The sequence below is a fragment of the Vigna umbellata genome, chromosome 11 (assembly GCF_029865625.1).
Source record: "Vigna umbellata cultivar VRB3 chromosome 11, Vumbellata_1.0, whole genome shotgun sequence".
NCBI lineage: Eukaryota > Viridiplantae > Streptophyta > Magnoliopsida > Fabales > Fabaceae > Vigna > Vigna umbellata.
Window position 1 is genome coordinate 20,393,177 of NC_142175.1, and position 19,786 is coordinate 20,412,962.

The 19,786-nt window shown below is 32.8% G+C and overlaps 2 protein-coding genes across 7 annotated transcripts; one reads left to right on the forward strand and one right to left on the reverse strand.

Moving 5' to 3' along the window:
- Window positions 1–5,094: 5,094 nt before the first annotated feature.
- On the reverse strand, window positions 5,095–10,004 carry LOC124846159 (Cyclophilin-like peptidyl-prolyl cis-trans isomerase family protein). Its single transcript, XM_047323371.2, has 5 exons — window positions 9,829–10,004; window positions 9,633–9,707; window positions 8,408–8,569; window positions 7,445–7,603; window positions 5,095–5,374 (listed from the first exon to the last, which is right to left on the reverse strand). The coding sequence occupies exons 1-5, from the start codon at window positions 9,829–9,831 to the stop codon at window positions 5,291–5,293; spliced, it is 483 nt and encodes a 160-aa protein (XP_047179327.2). The 5' UTR covers window positions 9,832–10,004; the 3' UTR covers window positions 5,095–5,290.
- A 2,613-nt stretch (window positions 10,005–12,617) lies between these two features.
- LOC148191129 (zinc finger BED domain-containing protein RICESLEEPER 2-like) lies at window positions 12,618–18,137 on the forward strand. Of its 6 annotated transcripts, XM_088101722.1 has the most exons (7): window positions 12,618–12,904; window positions 13,916–14,043; window positions 15,051–16,518; window positions 16,612–16,725; window positions 17,115–17,171; window positions 17,353–17,445; window positions 17,673–18,137. In XM_088101722.1, the coding sequence occupies exon 3, from the start codon at window positions 15,137–15,139 to the stop codon at window positions 16,091–16,093; it is 957 nt and encodes a 318-aa protein (XP_087957848.1). In that variant the 5' UTR covers window positions 12,618–12,904; window positions 13,916–14,043; window positions 15,051–15,136; the 3' UTR covers window positions 16,094–16,518; window positions 16,612–16,725; window positions 17,115–17,171; window positions 17,353–17,445; window positions 17,673–18,137. The 6 variants fall into 6 exon arrangements, 5 of the variants coding, with proteins under 5 accessions (XP_087957848.1, XP_087957846.1, XP_087957850.1 ...); XR_015782909.1 differs by having other exon boundaries at window positions 15,051–15,113; window positions 17,115–17,445; XM_088101720.1 differs by having other exon boundaries at window positions 17,115–17,445.
- Window positions 18,138–19,786: the final 1,649 nt, after the last annotated feature.

The window sequence follows — 19,786 nt, forward strand, 5'->3', positions numbered from 1 at the left end:
TTTGTAATGGTGTTCGGTTTTGTCATAAATAATGAGTTTTCGTTCGGTCGTACTCAGGCATTGTGTAACATCCCAAAAATACAGCAATAAACTATATATTAGAATAATCACATTAATAATAATCAAGGATCAGTCTTACACTAGAGACGAGCGTACGCTCATGGCCGAACGGCCTTACAGAAAGAGTTACAAATTAAAGTCGTACTTCACTACCCAAACTATGCGACCGGTTTACAAAATAACAATACCGATCATTCATACTTAAACAACAGGAAAGGTGAGCAGACGTCCACCTTACTATAACTAGACTATTGCCCGAACGTCCTACTCTCCGGTCTTGACTTCAATTTCTTCCAAATTTTCTTCTTTCAGCGCCTTATCCAGCAGCTCGACTCTTTCTGCTCACATCCACACGGATGATCATTGCAATGACAAGGACGGACGTACAAAACCAGACACGACAGGAAACGCAGGGTAAGCTTATGTAATTTAATTCATGCATCAACATACATTTCAAACAATCCAACAAAGCAAGGTGTATTTCATCAAACATATCATTCAAAGCCTATTACTAGACTGACTGTCCGGACTGTATGAAATCTGTGTAGCTACAGGCGTTCGTGCACCCGGGTGATGTAGTAACTGGAATACTCTCATCAGCTACCACCCGAGGTTAGTCCTATTCATCCAAAGTACCCCTAAGGACGGGACCTCCTGCCGTTTCCACACATGACCTACCCTCCTCTACGTGAGGACGAGTACTCACGAAATATCAGGATGAACTGCCAGCACTAGCATAACCACAATCATACTTTACAAATCTCAATTCTCAATTCTGAGTCGTTCCTCCCTGGAACGCTCGTTCAAAAGCCACAACATTCTATTTATCTCATATTTTCTCCATCATTCATTATCAATCATCTCAAGTTTGTCTTTCATTACCAATCATTTTAGTTTCATCTTTCCCTTTCAACCATTTCAATTTCCTCTTTGATCAAAAATTTATAAAGACATCAGACCGAACGTCAATCCTCACTCAGAACGAGGACGAACACTATGGACGAGACCAAGAAGACGCCCGTTCGGATCAGAATACAACCGATAGAGTTACGATTACGTTTGGGAATAACCGAATAATGCCCTGTTTCATTGGACGAACGTTATTTACCATGTGAATCACTTGAATGAACTGACTCTCGTGAATTCAAACCAATACTCCGAGAATAATTTAAGTGTGAAGGCTCTAGGCCGAATACATCGAATGTAGACATCTCAAGACGTTAACGAAGCATATTTAGAATAGTTCTCATACTGAAATCCACTGCCAGTCAATGACCGAACGTGGTAAAAGAAAGTTCTTATGAAGTTGGACGTACGCTATTTCATTAAGACTAATTTTACAAGGAATGAGTACGAGCGCTCAGTATAAGACCGAGCACCACTTAGAGCGAGCGCTAGGTGTAAGACCGAGCACTTATCCGTACGAGCGCTAGGTGTAAGACCGAGCACTACTCAGTACGAGCGCTTGGTATAAGACCGAGCACCAATAACCTTAAAATAACAGACTTTGATAAATATAATAAAAGACTGTCGAAGTAACATTTACGAACGGCGAAATCTACTATTTCACATAGATATAAATGGAGTTTATCAAGGGATACCCAGATACGACTGTGCTTGGTCAAACGCTCAAGCATAGTATTTTAACGCGAGGACGCTCGTCCTCAACTAGGGTTCTATCCAAATGAAAGAATCGACCTTTCAACTATGTTACAAGGGAAAACCGAACGGTCAATGACCGTTCAGTAACGAACGTATATTGTCATGGGGAATTCATTTTCAAGTCCATTTACATTCCAGTTCTTTTCTCATTATGCAATCTCATAGTTTCATGCGTTCATATCAACATCAACTTCCATATTTCATACAATCCATATCATGTAAAGTCATGTATTTCATTCCCACTCATAAATCACGAACATTCATGCAATTCAATCACGTCAAACATCATGCATTATACTCATGCAGTCAAGTAACGAACGTTCATACAAAACACAACATACGAATTAAATCAAATAAGCTTCCCTTACCTCTGAGCGTGACCAAACGTTCCCAGAGGCCGAAATACAATTTCCCCACCACAGGTTCTCCTATCGTCAACGCTCGACATTTCAAACTACAACAACCCGACACTATCAGAACTACTCATTTTAAGAATGGTGATCAACGCACGAACCCAGAACTGGGTTTGCATGTTTAGGAAAACGAGTGACAGAGCGAGGGGAAGGACTTACCAGTCCAGCTTCACAGACCGAACGGTTTATTTGGAAGCCCTTGACGCCGGAAGTGCTCCTACGGTCCCGGAATAGTGATCGGAGAAGAGAAAGTGGGTGTTTTCTCAGAAAAAAAAGATGAAGAGAATGTAGAGAGAAGGAGGAGAGATTGGGATTCTTCAGAAATCTGAAAAGAGGGTGCATGCAGAGAGTGGAGTAGATTTTTCTGAAGATTCAAGTTTTGCTCCACAGTCGAGAACGAACGTCCCCTCTTCAGTCGACACCTGTTTTCCACTAACTGATTTCCGGGTCTCCTTGGCTTGACACCTGGCGTTCATCATTTGAGTGTCGAGCCTCCCTCTTGACACTGAATTCCACTAACGACACGTGCTTGGATTTTACTGGTTTCTGACTTTTGATTTTGCTGGTTCTGACACATTGTGTTGTTGTTGTTCGGTTTTCTTCTATGAAGGATTATTTGGACTTTAAATGCTAATTTCACTATTTGACTCTGATTGCTTGAGATAGTGTTATTGATCTATTGTGTATGAGAAATTTTTTTGATATTCCAATAAGGCATATGTTTCAAGTAATGTGGAAGAGAATTCCAAGGAGGATTGTCTTAGTGAAAAGTGTATTGAAGTGGTAAAGTATGAATATGGACAATGAAATTCACGAAGTTCATCCTGATATTCTGATGGTTACCAATTTTCAAGTAGAGATGGGTAATGCATTGTGTGAGAATGACAGGAGGTCTTAGCCCATAGGTTCTTGGGTGAATTATAACAAACTAACCTCGGGTGGTAGCTGATGGTCTTACCCGAGTGCATGAACGGCCTCAAGGTACATATTCATACAATCTGGATGGTCAAGTGTTTGATTTATGCATGAAGTATAGTGTTCAGTTGTATATGCTTACCTGTATTTGTTTTGGTATGTTGTAGTGTTCGGTTCAACATTGTTTGTACTTGTACGAAATGTATGGATGTTTTCACAATTAAATTACATTAGCTTATCCTTATTTCCTGTTTTGTCCATGTCTCCGTTCGGCTTTTTCTCTTACATGATCACCCTTTTTGGGTATGAGCAGAGGAGGAAGAGTGTACGTTGGAGCAGGAGTTGGACGGCGAGAATCCTGCTGTTTAAATTATGATCGTACGGTCATATTGTTTATAGTTTTTGGTGAACCGTTCGGTCACAATAATATTTTTGTATATTCCGGTCGGTTAGGTGTATAGTTTTGGAATGGTGTAGAACTTCTGTAAAGCTTTAAATTTTATGGTTATTTTGTAATAACTGTAAGGTTAACTTTATTTTTCCTGTAACTGTTCTATCATATTATTAATTGATGACACTTTTATTTAATTTTATGCTATATATTTGTGGGATGTTACACGTAGATTCCAAATTTTTTTATCAAATAATAAGTTTTTGATTTGTTATTTCTAGAAGCTTGTAATTACTTTTTGATAGTTATTTAAAGATTAACTAATTTAGAATCACTGTTTGAAAATTATATTTCAAATTAATAATCCCGAATTAGATTTTGGATTCTTAATTGTTAGAAAGATATTAATTAAGAAATTTAGAATATTTATGAATTATGGAATTCAAAAATATATATAATAGATTACGTGTTTGAAAGTGATACTTAAATTTTAAATTGTATAATTGAACACATAATTTTAAATTAGTTACAAAATACTATAATGAGGATGTATTGATATTTTTATTTTATTTTATGAGAGTAAGGGGAAAAGTATGAAATGAAAGAAGAAAATATTATTACATATCACAAAATTAGATGTGGAATGGGCATATGTAGGAGATGGCCATCAAATGAGACCACGAACTAGAGAATTAAGGCCAGTGAAATATGTTTTTGGACCAAGTTACAACAATCATGTCAACTGTCCAAACAAAAATAAACCTCTTCAGACACTTAACAAAAGAAAAAACAATACAAACTAAAATTTAATTCTGAAAAATAATTGAAATAAATTTTCTTATTAATTTTTTTATTTATATGTACACTAATTTTAACTTTCTTTTCTTAAAAAATCTATAAAATAAATACTTAAACAAATCCTGAGAAAGGTGAAAGCAAAAAGTTTTATTTTGTCTGGAAAATCTATTTCAAAAGAATAAAAGGATAATGATACTTTGACAACATTTTTTTTACAACATTTTAACATCATTTACGTGTCATTCTATGATTAGCTCAAAATTACTTCACAATCAATAATAATAATCATAAAAACTAATATAGACAAATCACAAAATGATACGTAATATTGTCAAAGTATCATTATCCATTCCAAATAAGTTCTACTATGCAAGATGATTAAAAATTTCTTGTGGCTGAATTCAATCTTCAATGAGATCGAGTCGGTTAAAAATGAATTTTTTTATAATTACCAATATGAACCAATCACAAAAAGACACGTAATATTATCAAAGTATCATTATCCTCTTCAAAATGAGTTTCTCTATGCAAGATGATTAAAAATTTCCTGTGACTGAATTCAATCTCCAATGGGATCGAGTCTGTTAAAAAATGAACTTCTTTTATAATTAATCGAAATATTGAACCTAATTAGTATGAAATTCATCTTAAAATCTAGAACATTTGAAGATTATGGAAATTGATAAATGAACTAATGTAACACTTTACCCTTAAAATTACATGTGTACAAATTGATTTTTGAAAACATCTCCAGAGACATTTTCTCACTGGTAATTAATTTCAAGATTTGGAAAACAAATTTGCAAAATGAAAAGCTTTCTATGACATAAAAAATGCATATTTTAATGAATCAAATTGAATGTTAAATAGATATTATATTATACAAAGCTAGCACCAAACTCGGAATTCAATATACATTTTTACTACTTTCTCAAAATGCTTCTTTGAATTGGAAGTGGGTAAGCATGAACAGACACTCAAATCAGTCTTAAGAATAATTCCCCTCTCCTAAATTTAGATTTTACAAAAGGAAAAACTGTTGAGACTAAAATTAACCAGCAAGAGGATTAGCATGTATTGTTACACGATTGAGCCTTATCTCTGCAAGTGGTCGATCTCCTGCTCCAGTTTCAGTCTGCGCGACAAAGAAGAGTATTATTTATTCCTTTGTCTACACACATTCTCTAGAATTGTTAGTTTTTTTTAGTTTGATTAAGTTTTTGTAGTGTGTTTTTAGTCCCCCATTGCTTAGTATTGTGAGATGGTGTTCTTCACTTTGCTATATAAGAAAGCTTATGTAAGGCTTACAAATGCACTAAAACAAATATTTCTTAGTGTTGTTTATTTCTCTCTTCACTCCTTTATTACCCTTGTTCCCAACAATTGGTATCAAGAGCCCATTTCTTAGTATGCTCTGTGGTTGCAACAGCGTTTGATCTTCCACATCAGAAAAGATTTGGTCAGAGTAAATTTTCTTAGTATGCTCTATGGCTGCAGCTGCGTCTGATCTTCCACATCAGAAAAGAGAAAGGCATGCAAGAACCTCTCACAGGTAGGAAACCAGAAGCTATGAAGGAAGATGAGTGGAGCTTTCTAGACAGAAAAGCTCTCGGAGCCATCCGTTTGACGTTATCTCGTAATGTTGCTTTCAACATTGCAAAAGAAAAGACTACAGTTAGTCTTATGGCGGCCCTTTCCAGCATGTACGAAAAGTCGTCGACCGCAAACAAAGTTCACTTGATGAGGCGGTTGTTCAACCTACGGATGACAGAAGGCGCATCAACAGCGCAACATATAAACGAACTCAACACAATTACAATCCAGACTTCTTTCTTCCCTACCAGAAAGTTGAAATGCTACTGTCACAACTGTGAGTAGCTCCTCAGGAAGCAACAAGTTAAAGTTTGATGATGTTCGTGACTTAGTCCTCAGTGAAGAAGTCTGCCGGATAGAGACGGGTGAATCAACAACCTCTTCAATATTGCATACAGAGTCAAGAGGTAGAAGTTCAACCAAAGGAACCAAACAAGGCAAATCAAAGGAGAGGCAGTCCAAATCCAGAAATCATCAAAGCTCTAACAAATCGAAAACTATCAATTGTTGGAATAGTGGGAAGACTGGTCACTACAAAAATCAATGCAAGAGTGCCTCGAAGAAACATGAGGTGAAAGATGAAGCAAACGTTGTTGCGACCTCAGGAGGAGATGATGCGCTGATATGTTCGTTGGAAAACAAGGAAGAGTCTTGGGTGTTAGACTCTGGAGCATCCTTCCATGCAACCTCACAGAAAGAACTATTCGAGAATTATGTTCCTGGAAACCTTGGTAAGGTTTACCTTGGTAATGAGCAGTCATGTGAGATTGTAGGTAAAGGCATAGTAAAGATTAAGTTAAATGGGTCTGTATGGGAATTGAAAAATGTCAGACATATCCCCGACCTGACGAAGAACTTAATCTCAGTGGGCCAGCTAACTAGTGAAGGCTACACGACAATCTTCCACGATGATGATTGGAAGATTTCAAAGGGTGCGATGACAATTGCTCGAGGAAAAAAGAGTGGTACTCTTTACAAGACAGCAGGAGCATGTCATTTGATTGCAGTTGCAGCAAATGAAAATCCCAATTTATGGCACCAAAGACTTGGGCATATGAGTGAAAATCCCAATTCATTCATCTTGCCTTCGTCCATTGCCATTGCTCCTACTGCTTTTGAAGAAAAGCCCCCACTAGTTCTCTAAACTGAGATCCCAAGAACAAGAGAAAAAATCTTTTCTGATGTGGAAGATCAGACACAGCTGCAGCCACAGTTGAAACCACAGAGCATACTAAGAAATGGGCTCTTGATACCAATTGTTGGGAACAAGGGTAATAAAGGAGAGAAGAGAGAAATAAACAACACTAAGAATTATTTATTTTTGTGCATTTGTAAACCTTACATAAGCTTTCTTATATAGCAAAGTGAAGAACACCATCTCACAATACTAAGCAACGTGGGACTAAAAACACACTACAAAAACTTAATCAAACTACACAAAAAAACTAACACTCTAGACAAGTAGCATGAATATAACACCAAAAAAATGTAGATATTGGTTGAGTTACCAAACCAAGCTAAGACCAAGACCAAGAAATCAGCTTAAACTTCAACCAAATAATTTTTTAAAAAGAGAATAAGCAATTACAATAATTACGGAAGAATGAAATACCTTTTCCATGAGATCAAGAACTTCAAATCCATGAATTACTCTTCCAAACACAGTGTATAGCCCATTTAAATGTGGCTGCTTTGCGTAAGTTATGAAGAACTGACTTCCGTTAGTATTTGGACCACTGTTAGCCATTGCCAATATTCCCCTTGCATTATGCTGAAACATAAACGAGGGCAACTTTTTAAACTACAATAATCATCAGATGAAGAAAATGCCTATAATTATTCTGTCACTTCATAGAGGCAAATAAAAAATGAAAATTCCGCCACTATCTGATTTCATACCACAGCTCACAATTAACATCATGAACAACATCATAAATTAACCACATTTGGTGAGATACTGAAATATAACAGCCTTAAGATAATTGCAATATAATAAAATTGACTTTCATCAACCAGAAGAATAAGCCAATCAAAATACATACAAATATAGTAAAATTTACAGCAACAAAAATTCACAGTTAAAAGATGCAAGAAAATAACTCCTGTTTTGTATAAAGCAGCTTAGTGAATTATTTTTTCAGTTATATGGATAACTCTCAAACAAGACAAATTGCTTTGAGAAACCTACAAAGCCATTTTGCACACAAATTTCTTCAATTGCAGCATCCTGACGACAGTAAATCTCAATTGAAGTCTTAATTTTAAGACATGCTAACAAGAGTGCTATTCATCCTGTGGAAACCATGAGCCATTTTCCACGCTCAAATTCCAATATTGACATTCAGAACTAACACAAGCATAACAAATATTTCAATTCTTTTTGAGCACAACAAAAAAAAGTTGTATCCTATCTCCTGACATTTTATTGTGAAAATGCATCAAAGATGAATAGAAATCAAGACATGAAATAGAAATCATATTTTATCCTATTTCTGACCTCTTCCAACACATCAATGAATTGCTACCTGACAGAACAAAAGAACTCTAGACATGGATTCATATTGGTTGAACTCACCTTCAGTGATTCTCGTATCTCATCATTAAATTTCTTGCCCCATATACCGGTTCCCCCTTTGCCAGTTCCAGTGGGATCTCCACCTTGAATCATAAAACCCTTAATGTTGCGGTGAAATATAGTCCCATCATAGTAACCACTTCCACACAGCGCCAAAAAGTTCTGGATTAAAACCCATTTACACGAGAATTCAACTGCTAGTTACAGCCCCCTTCAATACAGAAAAACCAATAGTAAACCCTCAGATAGAGGACTAGAGCGATAGCCTTCAATCATTATTAAGCTAAACCACCAATTCATACATTCAGCCAGTCAGCAATCAAGAACTATTAGATAATGACTGAACTATTCATAATTTATTTCAATAAATATAACTCAAAATACACGTTTAAACTACAAACATCATATTCACACCCTAACAGTCCGGATTCATTACTACATGAATCAAGGATTTTTAAAATGGTATGTGATTGTAATTTCCACATCAGCTGCATTTGTCTGCAGTTTCCTACAGCATCAAGTACCACTAGGAAAATGCAACCGAGAAAGCAATTTAAAATCTTGGCATGATTACACACAATTCGCGCTAATAAATTACACAACTGAAAGATCTTGCTCACGGTCACAGATAAATCCAACTATCCTAGGCATACACGCCTAAAACTTAGAACAGATTATTCGATACTTCTAATGTTGCAATCAAAATTGAAATTATAGCTCAGTATTCAGCACAATAAATATTTGAATTAAAATTCAAAAAAATAGCAAGCTCGCTGTAAGTATTGTCTCTACTTTCGACAATTGGGATACCAAAACCAATTTGAGTCTATTTTATCAAAACAATCATAATTTAGAAAAAAAAATAAATAGAATAAGAGTAATTTTGTGGACCTCGATGTCAAATTAGCATAATTTTGAACTCAATTTAAACATAAAGCCCATCACATTAAAACCAATTTCAACTAATTCAATTTAAAAACATCAATCCACACACACTTACCGTTCTTATCCAATCAGCATAGAAATTATATCTAACAAAAAACTGAGTTAAAATTCATATTCGCAAGCATCTACGCTGTGTCCTCTGTTCACAAACGCCACTCGTCCCGACAATTAGGGTAACGAAAACACATCATTTCGAATCTTTTCTTCTAAAAACAAATCGTGATTGCAAACCAAAAAAAAAAAGCGGACAGTATATTTGAAATTAAGGGGAGAAATAAACCTCGGAGGTTTTGGGAATCTCGTCGCAGAAGATTTCGCACTTGATGTCACCTAGGTTTGTGTGCACAGTCACCGACTAAAAAAACAACAACACAAAAACGAAAGCAGAGTGAGTTGGAAGCATTGAATTAACAGATAGACACAAAAACTGTGTAAGTGATGTAAGTGAATAAGATTGAATGAGTGATGCCACTAACCATTGTATTCCAACTGATTTGATTCGAAGGGAGTTCTCAATAAAAACCATCGATTTTCAATAACTGGTAGATTCTTGTGGAAAGGGATTCTTTGCGTTGTGTTATCTTCTGGGTTTCAGAGCAAGGTTTATGAAGGTAATCAATTCTGCAAGAGAACCATGTTTTGCGATTTGTCTCCGTGTTTTAAAAATTAAAATTTTTTTTATTTCTTTTTATTTTATTTTGGTGTAACTAAATCTTAAACCTAATATATACCAATGTAAGATATTATAAGAAAATAATATAATTAATAAAAATCTAAAAGATAAACTATGTAAAATTGATTTTAAGATTAAAATTAGAGTACTACAAAAAACTACAACTTAAAAAAATACGAAATGACTTGGATTTAAGAAGAAATTATTGAAAAATATGTGGACAAGTTGAAAATGGTTTAATTTGAAAAGTATGGGTAACTAAGATTTGGGTAAAAGAAGTAGCATAAAAAGTTTAAAATTGTTATTTTATTAAATGCGAGTAGCTAAAGACTAAAATTGTCTTCTACTTGTTCTAGTTCATTTTTAGTAACTTAAGAACTTTAACAAGTAAAAATGACTTACCAATATCCTTTAAACTAATTAATTTAATCCGGAACCTAAAATTCAAAATACCACTATTCCAAACTCTCAAAAATCAACTTAAAACTAACCAACATACTATCAACCCATTACTACTCCTTTCTAGATCATATTCTAATATATTCTTCACTCTAACTAGCTATAAATCACCTCAAAAAAACCCTAAAATTGAATTTCCTTTGTTAAACCTTAACTCAAAACTCACATACCCAAAACCTCTTATTTTGACCACAAACCTCTACTACTCATGTTAGTTCAATACTTCTCCCCTTTCAATGAATCTCAACACAATCAAGAACATCTCAACCGCGCAAAACATCACAAATTGTAAATTTATCATAGAATCATACAAATCCACAATCATCATGTGATCAAACACAATTTCACAACAATAATTCACATTAATCAATTATTTAAACATAAGTATTCGACATCCACATATCACACACTCTAAATATTATAAATACATACTTTATAATTTAGCATAAGACAATAATTAGCTTCTCTTATCTCACAAAAAACTACTACGACTATAAGAACGTCCAACCGTTGTTTCAAACGCAAGGAACCCTAGAAATGCCTACAAATCACCAAAGTGTGATCGGAGTGAGTCCTTAGGACTTCAGATTAACCAAGAATCAAAAATAGAAGACGAATGACACATGCGACAGGTTCGTAAGTATGATTATGGATAGAAAACAAAAAGGAAAAAGGGATAGAAACTTACTTGCTCTAAAAAAATGAAGATTACTCTGTTGTGATCTCTTAGGACTTTCTAATTGTCAAACAGATTGTCCAGAAGTTAGATTTCTTAGAGAGAAAATTAGGAGAAAGAATATTAGAGATATAATTTGTGTTTTAAATAATGAGACGAGTTTAATAAATATTATTTATATTAACAATTATTTTAACTTTAAAATATTCTATCTTATTATTTTAAAACACTTATGATACTTTATTTTTTAAATTTTATATGATGAAAAGACGTCTAATAAAAGTAGTTTCACTTACTACTAATTTATCGCCTACTATTCCATGACTTATTTTTCTTTTTTTTTTTCTCTTTCACGTAAATTTGTAATCTATGTTACTTTCATTCAAATTATAAATCACATATGAAAAACAATAATACATGTATTTTTCTGATATATATTTATATAGATTAAAAATACAATTAGTTGTGTGAATATTTTTTAAGTAATAATTGGTTAATTAATATTTTTAGTTAGGTATATATTAATATGTCCTTGATAATTTTATTAAAGGACAAATTGGAAGCTCTTATTTTGAAGTTATGTTCAAATGACAGACTAAAATTATTGTAATATTGAATGTTACTGCTTTCGTGAGAGATTGAATGTGAGTTATGATAATAACTTTGCATATAAGTTATGCATTATCATCGTTTATTGCCTTTATTTTTTAAACTTATACATATTTTTAGTATTATTTTAAAAAGTCTTTAAAAACAAAATAAATGATTATGATAAAAAATAATCGTCTCCTCTCTTAAGTAGTATAACACTCTTTTAAATAATCAATTGTTTTTAATAGAATATATTATTCTAAATGAGTTAATCGATTATCTTTAATAATAATTATCTTTAACAATAATTAATTAATACGTTGTCTTTTTTAAAGTTCTTTTAGTTTTATTCTTTTTTTTACCATAAATATTTATTAAATTATTTTTATTCGTTTTACACGACGAAGACGAGTTAACTCTTTATCGGTGCTAAAAAATAATACTATTATTTTATTTTATATTTTTATTATTATATTGTTGACTACCTCCTCAAAATATATTAGATTTTAGTTAAAAAATTAAGTTCACTTGAATTTAAATAAAGTTAAATAAATCAATTCATTATACCTTATAAATTAACTACAATTCAAAAGGAATTTTGTTTCTAATTAGATACTGAAAAAAGTGTCAAGTTGACATAACATTTTGATAAAATCTCAAAACTAATTTTACCATTTCAAGTAAAATTATCACACTCTAAATTAGAGCTGTCATTTTAATTTGAAACCCGAAGACCAGTCCTAACCCTTCTTTAAAATAAGCCCCATTTTCTTGGCCCACGTTTCAGGGGGCTTTTTCACAGCCCCGCCCCCAAAAGCCCTATGAAAGAGATTGATATTGGGTTAGGGCCGGGTCAGCCCCTTGACCCCAAACAATAGTTTTCGCGCACTTTCACAACTCCTTCTTCTGGCATCATTTCCTTCACATCTCTCACAAACTTTCTTCCCCGATCATTCTCTTACAAGCATAAACCTACTTCAATCTCTAAAATCCCAAGCTCAAATGCAGAGAACACTCCCCATGATCCCAACATCTTAAACAAGCATGACCAATCGTTGCCTTCTACAATCAAGCAATCACTCTAAAAAACCCCAACTTCTCGGAACAATCTCCACTAATCAAAACCCCTTTTGAATTAGACCCTCCATTGAAGGTAAGTATATATTTTTTTTAGCTTAGATTTTAAATGTTGAAGTTGTAATATGTTGCTATGAAGATGTAGAATATGTTCGAACGGAATGTGATTGCTGATTTTGATAGTGAGTTGGATTGAATGATTACTAACTATAATTCTGAAGTATCTATAAAATTTATGTTGTGAACACTGCTTGTCCAGTTATTGTTGACCGTGAGTAGAAATTTTATTTTAAATTTGAGTTAAACGTCATTGAAAGTTTGCAAGATTATTTGAATAAACTTCTTTGCCATCCCAGTAAGTAACTGAGAGAGGATCAAGCATCTACTGTTTCTGTCAGTCAGCTCATCTATGCAGATCCTACATTCAGCAACTTTTATACTTACAAAAATAAGAAAAATATGATGACTTTTTTCTTCTATAAATAGATGAATGATGAAAAATAGACACGTGATAAGAAAATTAAGATAAAAAGCAATGATGAAAATAATTTTTTCTCTACATGCTACAATAAAAATTCATTAATGACTCTATTCTGTTAAAAAGAGATTGATTAGTTTCACAGACAAAGAACAAAACAAAAGAAGTGATAAAACTTGCTCTAGTTTTGCTTTATGATAAAATGTTCATGTCAGTTAATCCAAGGTGCATGCTTAGCCTATTTTTTCTTTAACCCTTTATTTTTGTAATCTGAACACACATAATGATGAATTTTCCAAGTTGTGTCAAAAGCTAAGATACTCTTAGAAAGTATGCTACAAACAAGACTTGAGTTTTGTGCCACAAAAATTATCGTGCCGCACAGGAATTTACAACTCTCCAGACTTGCATAGATTTGAGGAATTGTTTCTTATGGAAAGAGATTCACTTCATCTTTTCTTTTATAAATATGAATTGTTTTTAGATCAGACCAAGATAAATTGGATTAGAATGTTTAGCCTTCTTTAATTACTTGTGTGTAGGTTATAATAACGTGGAATGATTTTATAAGACCGATGTTGTTTGTCTGTTTTGGTTCACTTTCAATAGGTTTGTTAGATTTATAAGCACTCCAGAAGTTCTAGATAGATTTGTGACAATAAGGAAGGAGATTGTGCAGATTGAAGTAGGGTCGATTCAGTCAAGTGAGAGGACTAATTTGGTCGCAGAAGTAGAAGGTATGAATACAAAATCTTATTTTTCCTACCATCATTTTTAATTAAACTTTCTTGTGCTAAATTCTTATTTCTTTCAATAATTTTGCCGCTATTCAATTACAAAGGTCATTACTTTTTTCTTCTTTGAAAGTTTCGAATAGTATTAGATGTTAAACTGACATGACATAACTTTATCTTTGGCTAATCTAATTGGAAGGGTACAAAATTACTTTGATTTTTTGTACGATCTTCTATAAGAAAGACTAACACATGAACCCTTATGCAATATCATTAGCCATTTCTCACCTGGTGTGTTTAGCTGAAAGATAAGTTGTATATATTTATAAATTTATTCTTAGTTTTATAGGACTTACATTAACGTTTCATAAATTTCTATAGAAGAAAGACCTATTTAAAAATATTTTTCATTTATTTATGCAATTGTGTGCAATAACTTTTAAATATGGACCACCTTAAGAGTAATCCTTTAACTTTGGTTGATGATCTTGCAACTGAAACTCCTGGTCCATCTGAGAGTGCTACCACCAATAAAAAATAAGTCTTAAATGTTTGGAATTTTTTCACAAAAATAGGAAAAAATGAGGATGGCATTAAGGTTGCATGTAAGTATTGTGGCAATAACTACAAAGTTGGAAAACACCCTGTTACTAAAAACAATTATGGAACTTCACATTTAAGTCAGCATGTCAATGCATGTAGAAGTATTGCAAACTTAGATGTGGATCTTTACCAAGAAGGAAAGTTTGGGATCCGAAAAATCAATAAAAAAATTCATCGGAAGTTACTTGCAAGAGCTATAATTAAACATAGTCTTCGTTATAATTTTGTCGAATATGAAGGAATTAGAGAATGGATAAAATACATTAATCCTAATGTTGACATGAAATGTAGGAACACTATTGTTTCAGATGTGGAAAAGGAATACCTTGAACAGAAGGATAAAGTTAAGCAAATAATGTCTAGGATTCCTAATAGAATTTATTTAACATCTGATGTTTGGACTGCAGTTACTTCTGAGGGATATATTTGCCTAACTGCGCACTTTGTTGATGAAGATTGGAAATTAACAAGTAAGATTCTTAACTTCTGTCGAATGAAACCACCACATACAGGTGTTGAACTAGAAAGTGTTGTGTTTGATTGCCTAAAGCAATGGGGTATTGATAAGAAAATTTTCTCAATTACCCTGGACAATGCTTCTGCCAATAATAATTTGCAAGACATTCTAAAAAGCCATCTTTGTGTTCATAGAAATTTATTATGTGATGGTGAGTTTTTCCATGTACGATGTTGTGCTCATACTCTTAATTTGATAGTTCAAGATGGTTTAAAGGTGATTGACAAAACAATCCATAATATTAGAGAGAGTATTAAGTATGTTAAATCATCAGATAGAAGAACTCTCAAATTCAAAGAATGTGTTAGTGATGTTGGCATAAATATGAGCATGGGTTTGAGATTAGATGTGACTACAAGATGGAATTCAACCTATTTAATGCTTGAAAGTGCAATCAAATATAAGGAAGCTTTTCAAATTCTCAAAGTGGTTGATAGAAATTATAAAAATTGTCCATCTTCTGAGGAATGGAATAGGGGAGAGAAAATATGTCAATTCTTAGAACCATTTTATGAGATTACAAACATGATGTCTGGTTCATCTTATCCCACTTCAAACTTGTATTTTATGCAAATTTGGAAAATTCAGCTTATCATTGAAGAGAATTTGTTGAATGAAGATGTTACCTTAAAGGATATAGCTATGAATATGAAAGAAAAGTTTCAAAAGTATTGGAAGGAGTATAGTATTGGGTTAGCTTTTGGAGCTATTCTTGATCTACGACTAAAGGCTGATTTTACAACATATTGTTATAAAAAATTGGATCCTCTAACCTATGCAGAGAAAACAAAGAAAGTGTTAGAGAAGTTCAAGAGGTTATTTAAAGAATATGTAAAGAATTTTTCTACCTCTAGTGTTTCTCTTTCCCAATCACCTACTGAATCCATCTTGATGTCTCAGTCCAATACTGAAGGGAAAAAGTTTAAGAGATAGAGGATTATTTCGATAAGCATTTTATACCTAGTGTTCATTTTTTTTTTCAGTTTTTCTAGTTTTGTTTTGATAATTAATATGTAATGCATTGTAGGATTTTAAAATGTATCAAAATGAATCAAAATTTATCATTGGAAAGAACGAGATAGATGTTTATTTAGATGAACCAACAATAGATGATGATGAAGACATTGAAGATTTTGATGTGCTCAAATATTGGAAGACTAATGAGAAAAAATTTGTCATATTGTCTATAATGGCTCGAGATGTGTTTAGTATTCCCATTACTACAGTGGCATCAGAGTCAGCTTTTAGCAAAGGTGGGTGTGTACTTTCGAAATATAGAAGCTCCATTCTTCCTAGACACATGCAAATGTTGATTTGTACTCAAAATTGGCTATATGGATTTTCTGAAAATCCTAGCGGTGAGTGTATATGTTATTATTTTTAAAATTACTTTACATTAAATTATTAATTATAGACTAGTTGTTTGATTGTATTTCAATTGCTTGTGATAGATGACATTGTTGAAGATATTTTTGGACATGAGAGAAGTGATGAGTCTAAACTTTTAGAAGATGTTGAAAGTCTTCAACATTGAATAAAGGATGTTTCATTTAACTTTGTCTTAGGTACTTCCCTTTCACTCATTTCCTTTTCTCCATATTGTGTTTGAATCAATGGGTCACTCTATGATTAACTGTGTTTGATTGTTTTCGAAGTGAGAATGGTTTGGGCGGGTTTTGGCTCTAAGATATCCCAGCATTTGGTGTATTATTCAGATTCTATGGCTAATGCAAATATTTATATTTTATGATGCCCTCATAAAAATCTCTAAAGAAGTTGAAAATGCAAAAGAATAAAATTGAAAGTTGGTATAAGGGAAGAGATTAAATGCTCTAAGATATCCCCGCATTTTGTGTAGGATTCAGCTTCTATGGTTGATGCAAATATTTATATTGTATGACTGCTGGAAGTTCATTTTAAGCTAATCTTGATTTAATCTTGCATTACTCTAAAGCTGGAGATGACTTTTAAAGGAGAGTTTAAAGAAGCCTAAAAAACTTCAAACAATAAGGTTTGTTGCTTGTTGGTTTACCATTTACTTGCATGGATGTGAATATTATTATGGCGTTGCACTGCACATACTTCTTAATGGTACTTTATTGATTGAGTTTCTATTAGCTATTTTTACTAAACTACAATTCATCTGTTATTGCATGATTATTGCATGATTTGGTTATTGTGATTACTTGTAGCGAAATCTACATGCAAGTTTTATTATAGATTTGATTTGCTTCATTTCTATACATGCAAAAGTGTGATGGAGTGGAACAAACATCAGGCAAAAGGTGAAAGTTTTATCTTTTGGTCAAAAAAGGTTTTATCTTTTGGGCAAAGGTTTATCTTATAGAATAACAAATTACTACCTTAATTTTCTTAAAGTAGTTTTGTACATTATCCAATGTTTAACATTCATGATGATGCACTGTAATAATAACGCTGCCATTATTGTATTTTGCTTAATTTTACTATTTTATTCTTATGTTTATATTTACTATTATTTTTGTGTTTGCAGCATTAAGGTTTTTTCAATGGGTTCTTTTGTTGGGTTGGTGATTCTTCTCCCTGTCAATTATGGTGACCAGGAGGTTCAAAATGGAAGTTACTTTTCAATGAATCTTTCACAGTATCTAATGTTAAAATAGGTTCAAATAGGTGAGATTGTTTTAGAAGATTCTTTCACATTATCTTTCAATAATTTTATGTTTTTGTAAAAAGGAAAACCCATGGGTTAGCCTTGACCCATAGGGCTTTAGGGGCTTTTAGCCCTGTGGGTTTTTTTAGTGAATGATTGTTTTTGGCCCTATGGGTTTTTTTTGGCCCCAACTCACATGGGCTAGGGCCAAATCTTATTAAAAGAGCTTACTTGACAATTCTACTATAAATCATGTCAAATATCAAATAGAGAAATAATACAAATATTGAAACTAATTCTTAGAAAGATATTGTCCATTGTTTATATTACTAAATGAATTACTTACCTACTAGTCATATAATTATAATCTCTCGATACGATAATATGTATTTATATTTTTAAGTCTTTCAGTATCGAGAGAACTTGGTCCTAGTACAATATCCTGTATTAATGTAGTAAAGTGTGAACATATTCTGTAAGAACAAAATTCTTGTATTGACTTGCTATCAAACTTGAAAAGTATTACAAAATAAGATTGTACATCAAGCTCAACAAATATATTATGTAGCATGGCTTAAAAAGACACATTTAACATTATTGACCTAATATTCTTATATTTTTTTATTTAATTATCATATATTAACATAATTTATGATTAAATCTCGACAACTTAATTATGTTATAATATCTTTTAATACTATATATCAATTATTGTATTGTTATTATTGTATTGTTATTATTATTTTGCTAATTTAATATATACAAACAATAAGTTGTTATATTTGTTGATATTATCTTATATTATCTGAATATTTTCTATTTTTATAACATAATTCATAAGACACAAAAACCCTATAAATGCACATAGTATTTTATGAGAAAATACACATAGTAATCCACCAGAAAATATACACTATTTTACAATACTCATAGATCTTATAACTCTCTTATTAGAATCTTTTACAAGTGGATCTTCCTTGTTGGACAACAAAGGACCCAATTCTAGACATTAGGAGCATTCAAGTCACTGTTTGGATCTTTCCACCTATCCAAATCTCCACACTCTAGATCCCAGAACAAAGGTCAACTCAACATTGTCATTCATCAAGTACTAAAGAGTCCAACGATATCAGAGAATTTTTGCATGGCTACAAAGTCAATCCAAATAGATTGGATGCCTATTTGGACATATTTAAAGGAGGAAAGAAAAGGCACGAAAGTAATCCACCAGAAAATATACACTCTTTTACAATAGTCATAGATCTTATAACTCTCTTATTAGAGTCTTTTACAAGTGGATCTTCCTTGTTGGACAACAAAGGACCCAATTCTAGACATTAGGAGCATTCAAGTCACTGTTTGGATCTTTCCACCTATCCAAATCTCCACACTCTAGATCCCAGAACAAAGGTCAACTCAACATTGTCATTCATCAAGTACTAAAGAGTCCAACGATATCAGAGAATTTTTGCATGACTACAAAGTCAATCCAAATAGATTGGATGCCTATTTGGACATATTTAAAGGAGGAAAGAAAAGGCAAGGAAGAAGGACCACATACTATTTTGCTTCTATGGAAGGTTACTTATAAAAATCCTTCTTCTCTTAACTAAAGCATTTATAATTTGTTTTGTAGGAATTAATAAATCTTGGAGACTATGATTGAGCCATCCAAGAAGATAAATCAATAGATCAAGCAAAAGAGCCAAAAAGAGGTGCTTACGGCATGCACCAACATTTTCCACGTGAAATGGGCTGATGTGGAAGGAAGCACACACCTTGCTTGATGAGCTGGAAAGAGGCATGGACCTTGCTTGATCAAAATAAATCTGAACCATTTGAATTTAGGAGGGAATTAGAATTAGAAATTAGGCTCCTCTTCACCTATAAATAAGAGGGCCTTTTCCTTGTATTGATTCACTTTTGAGCTTAATGATATGCTGCAGAAATTGTTTTCCAGCTTTTGTGCTCTTAAGTCACCTTTGAATTGCTAC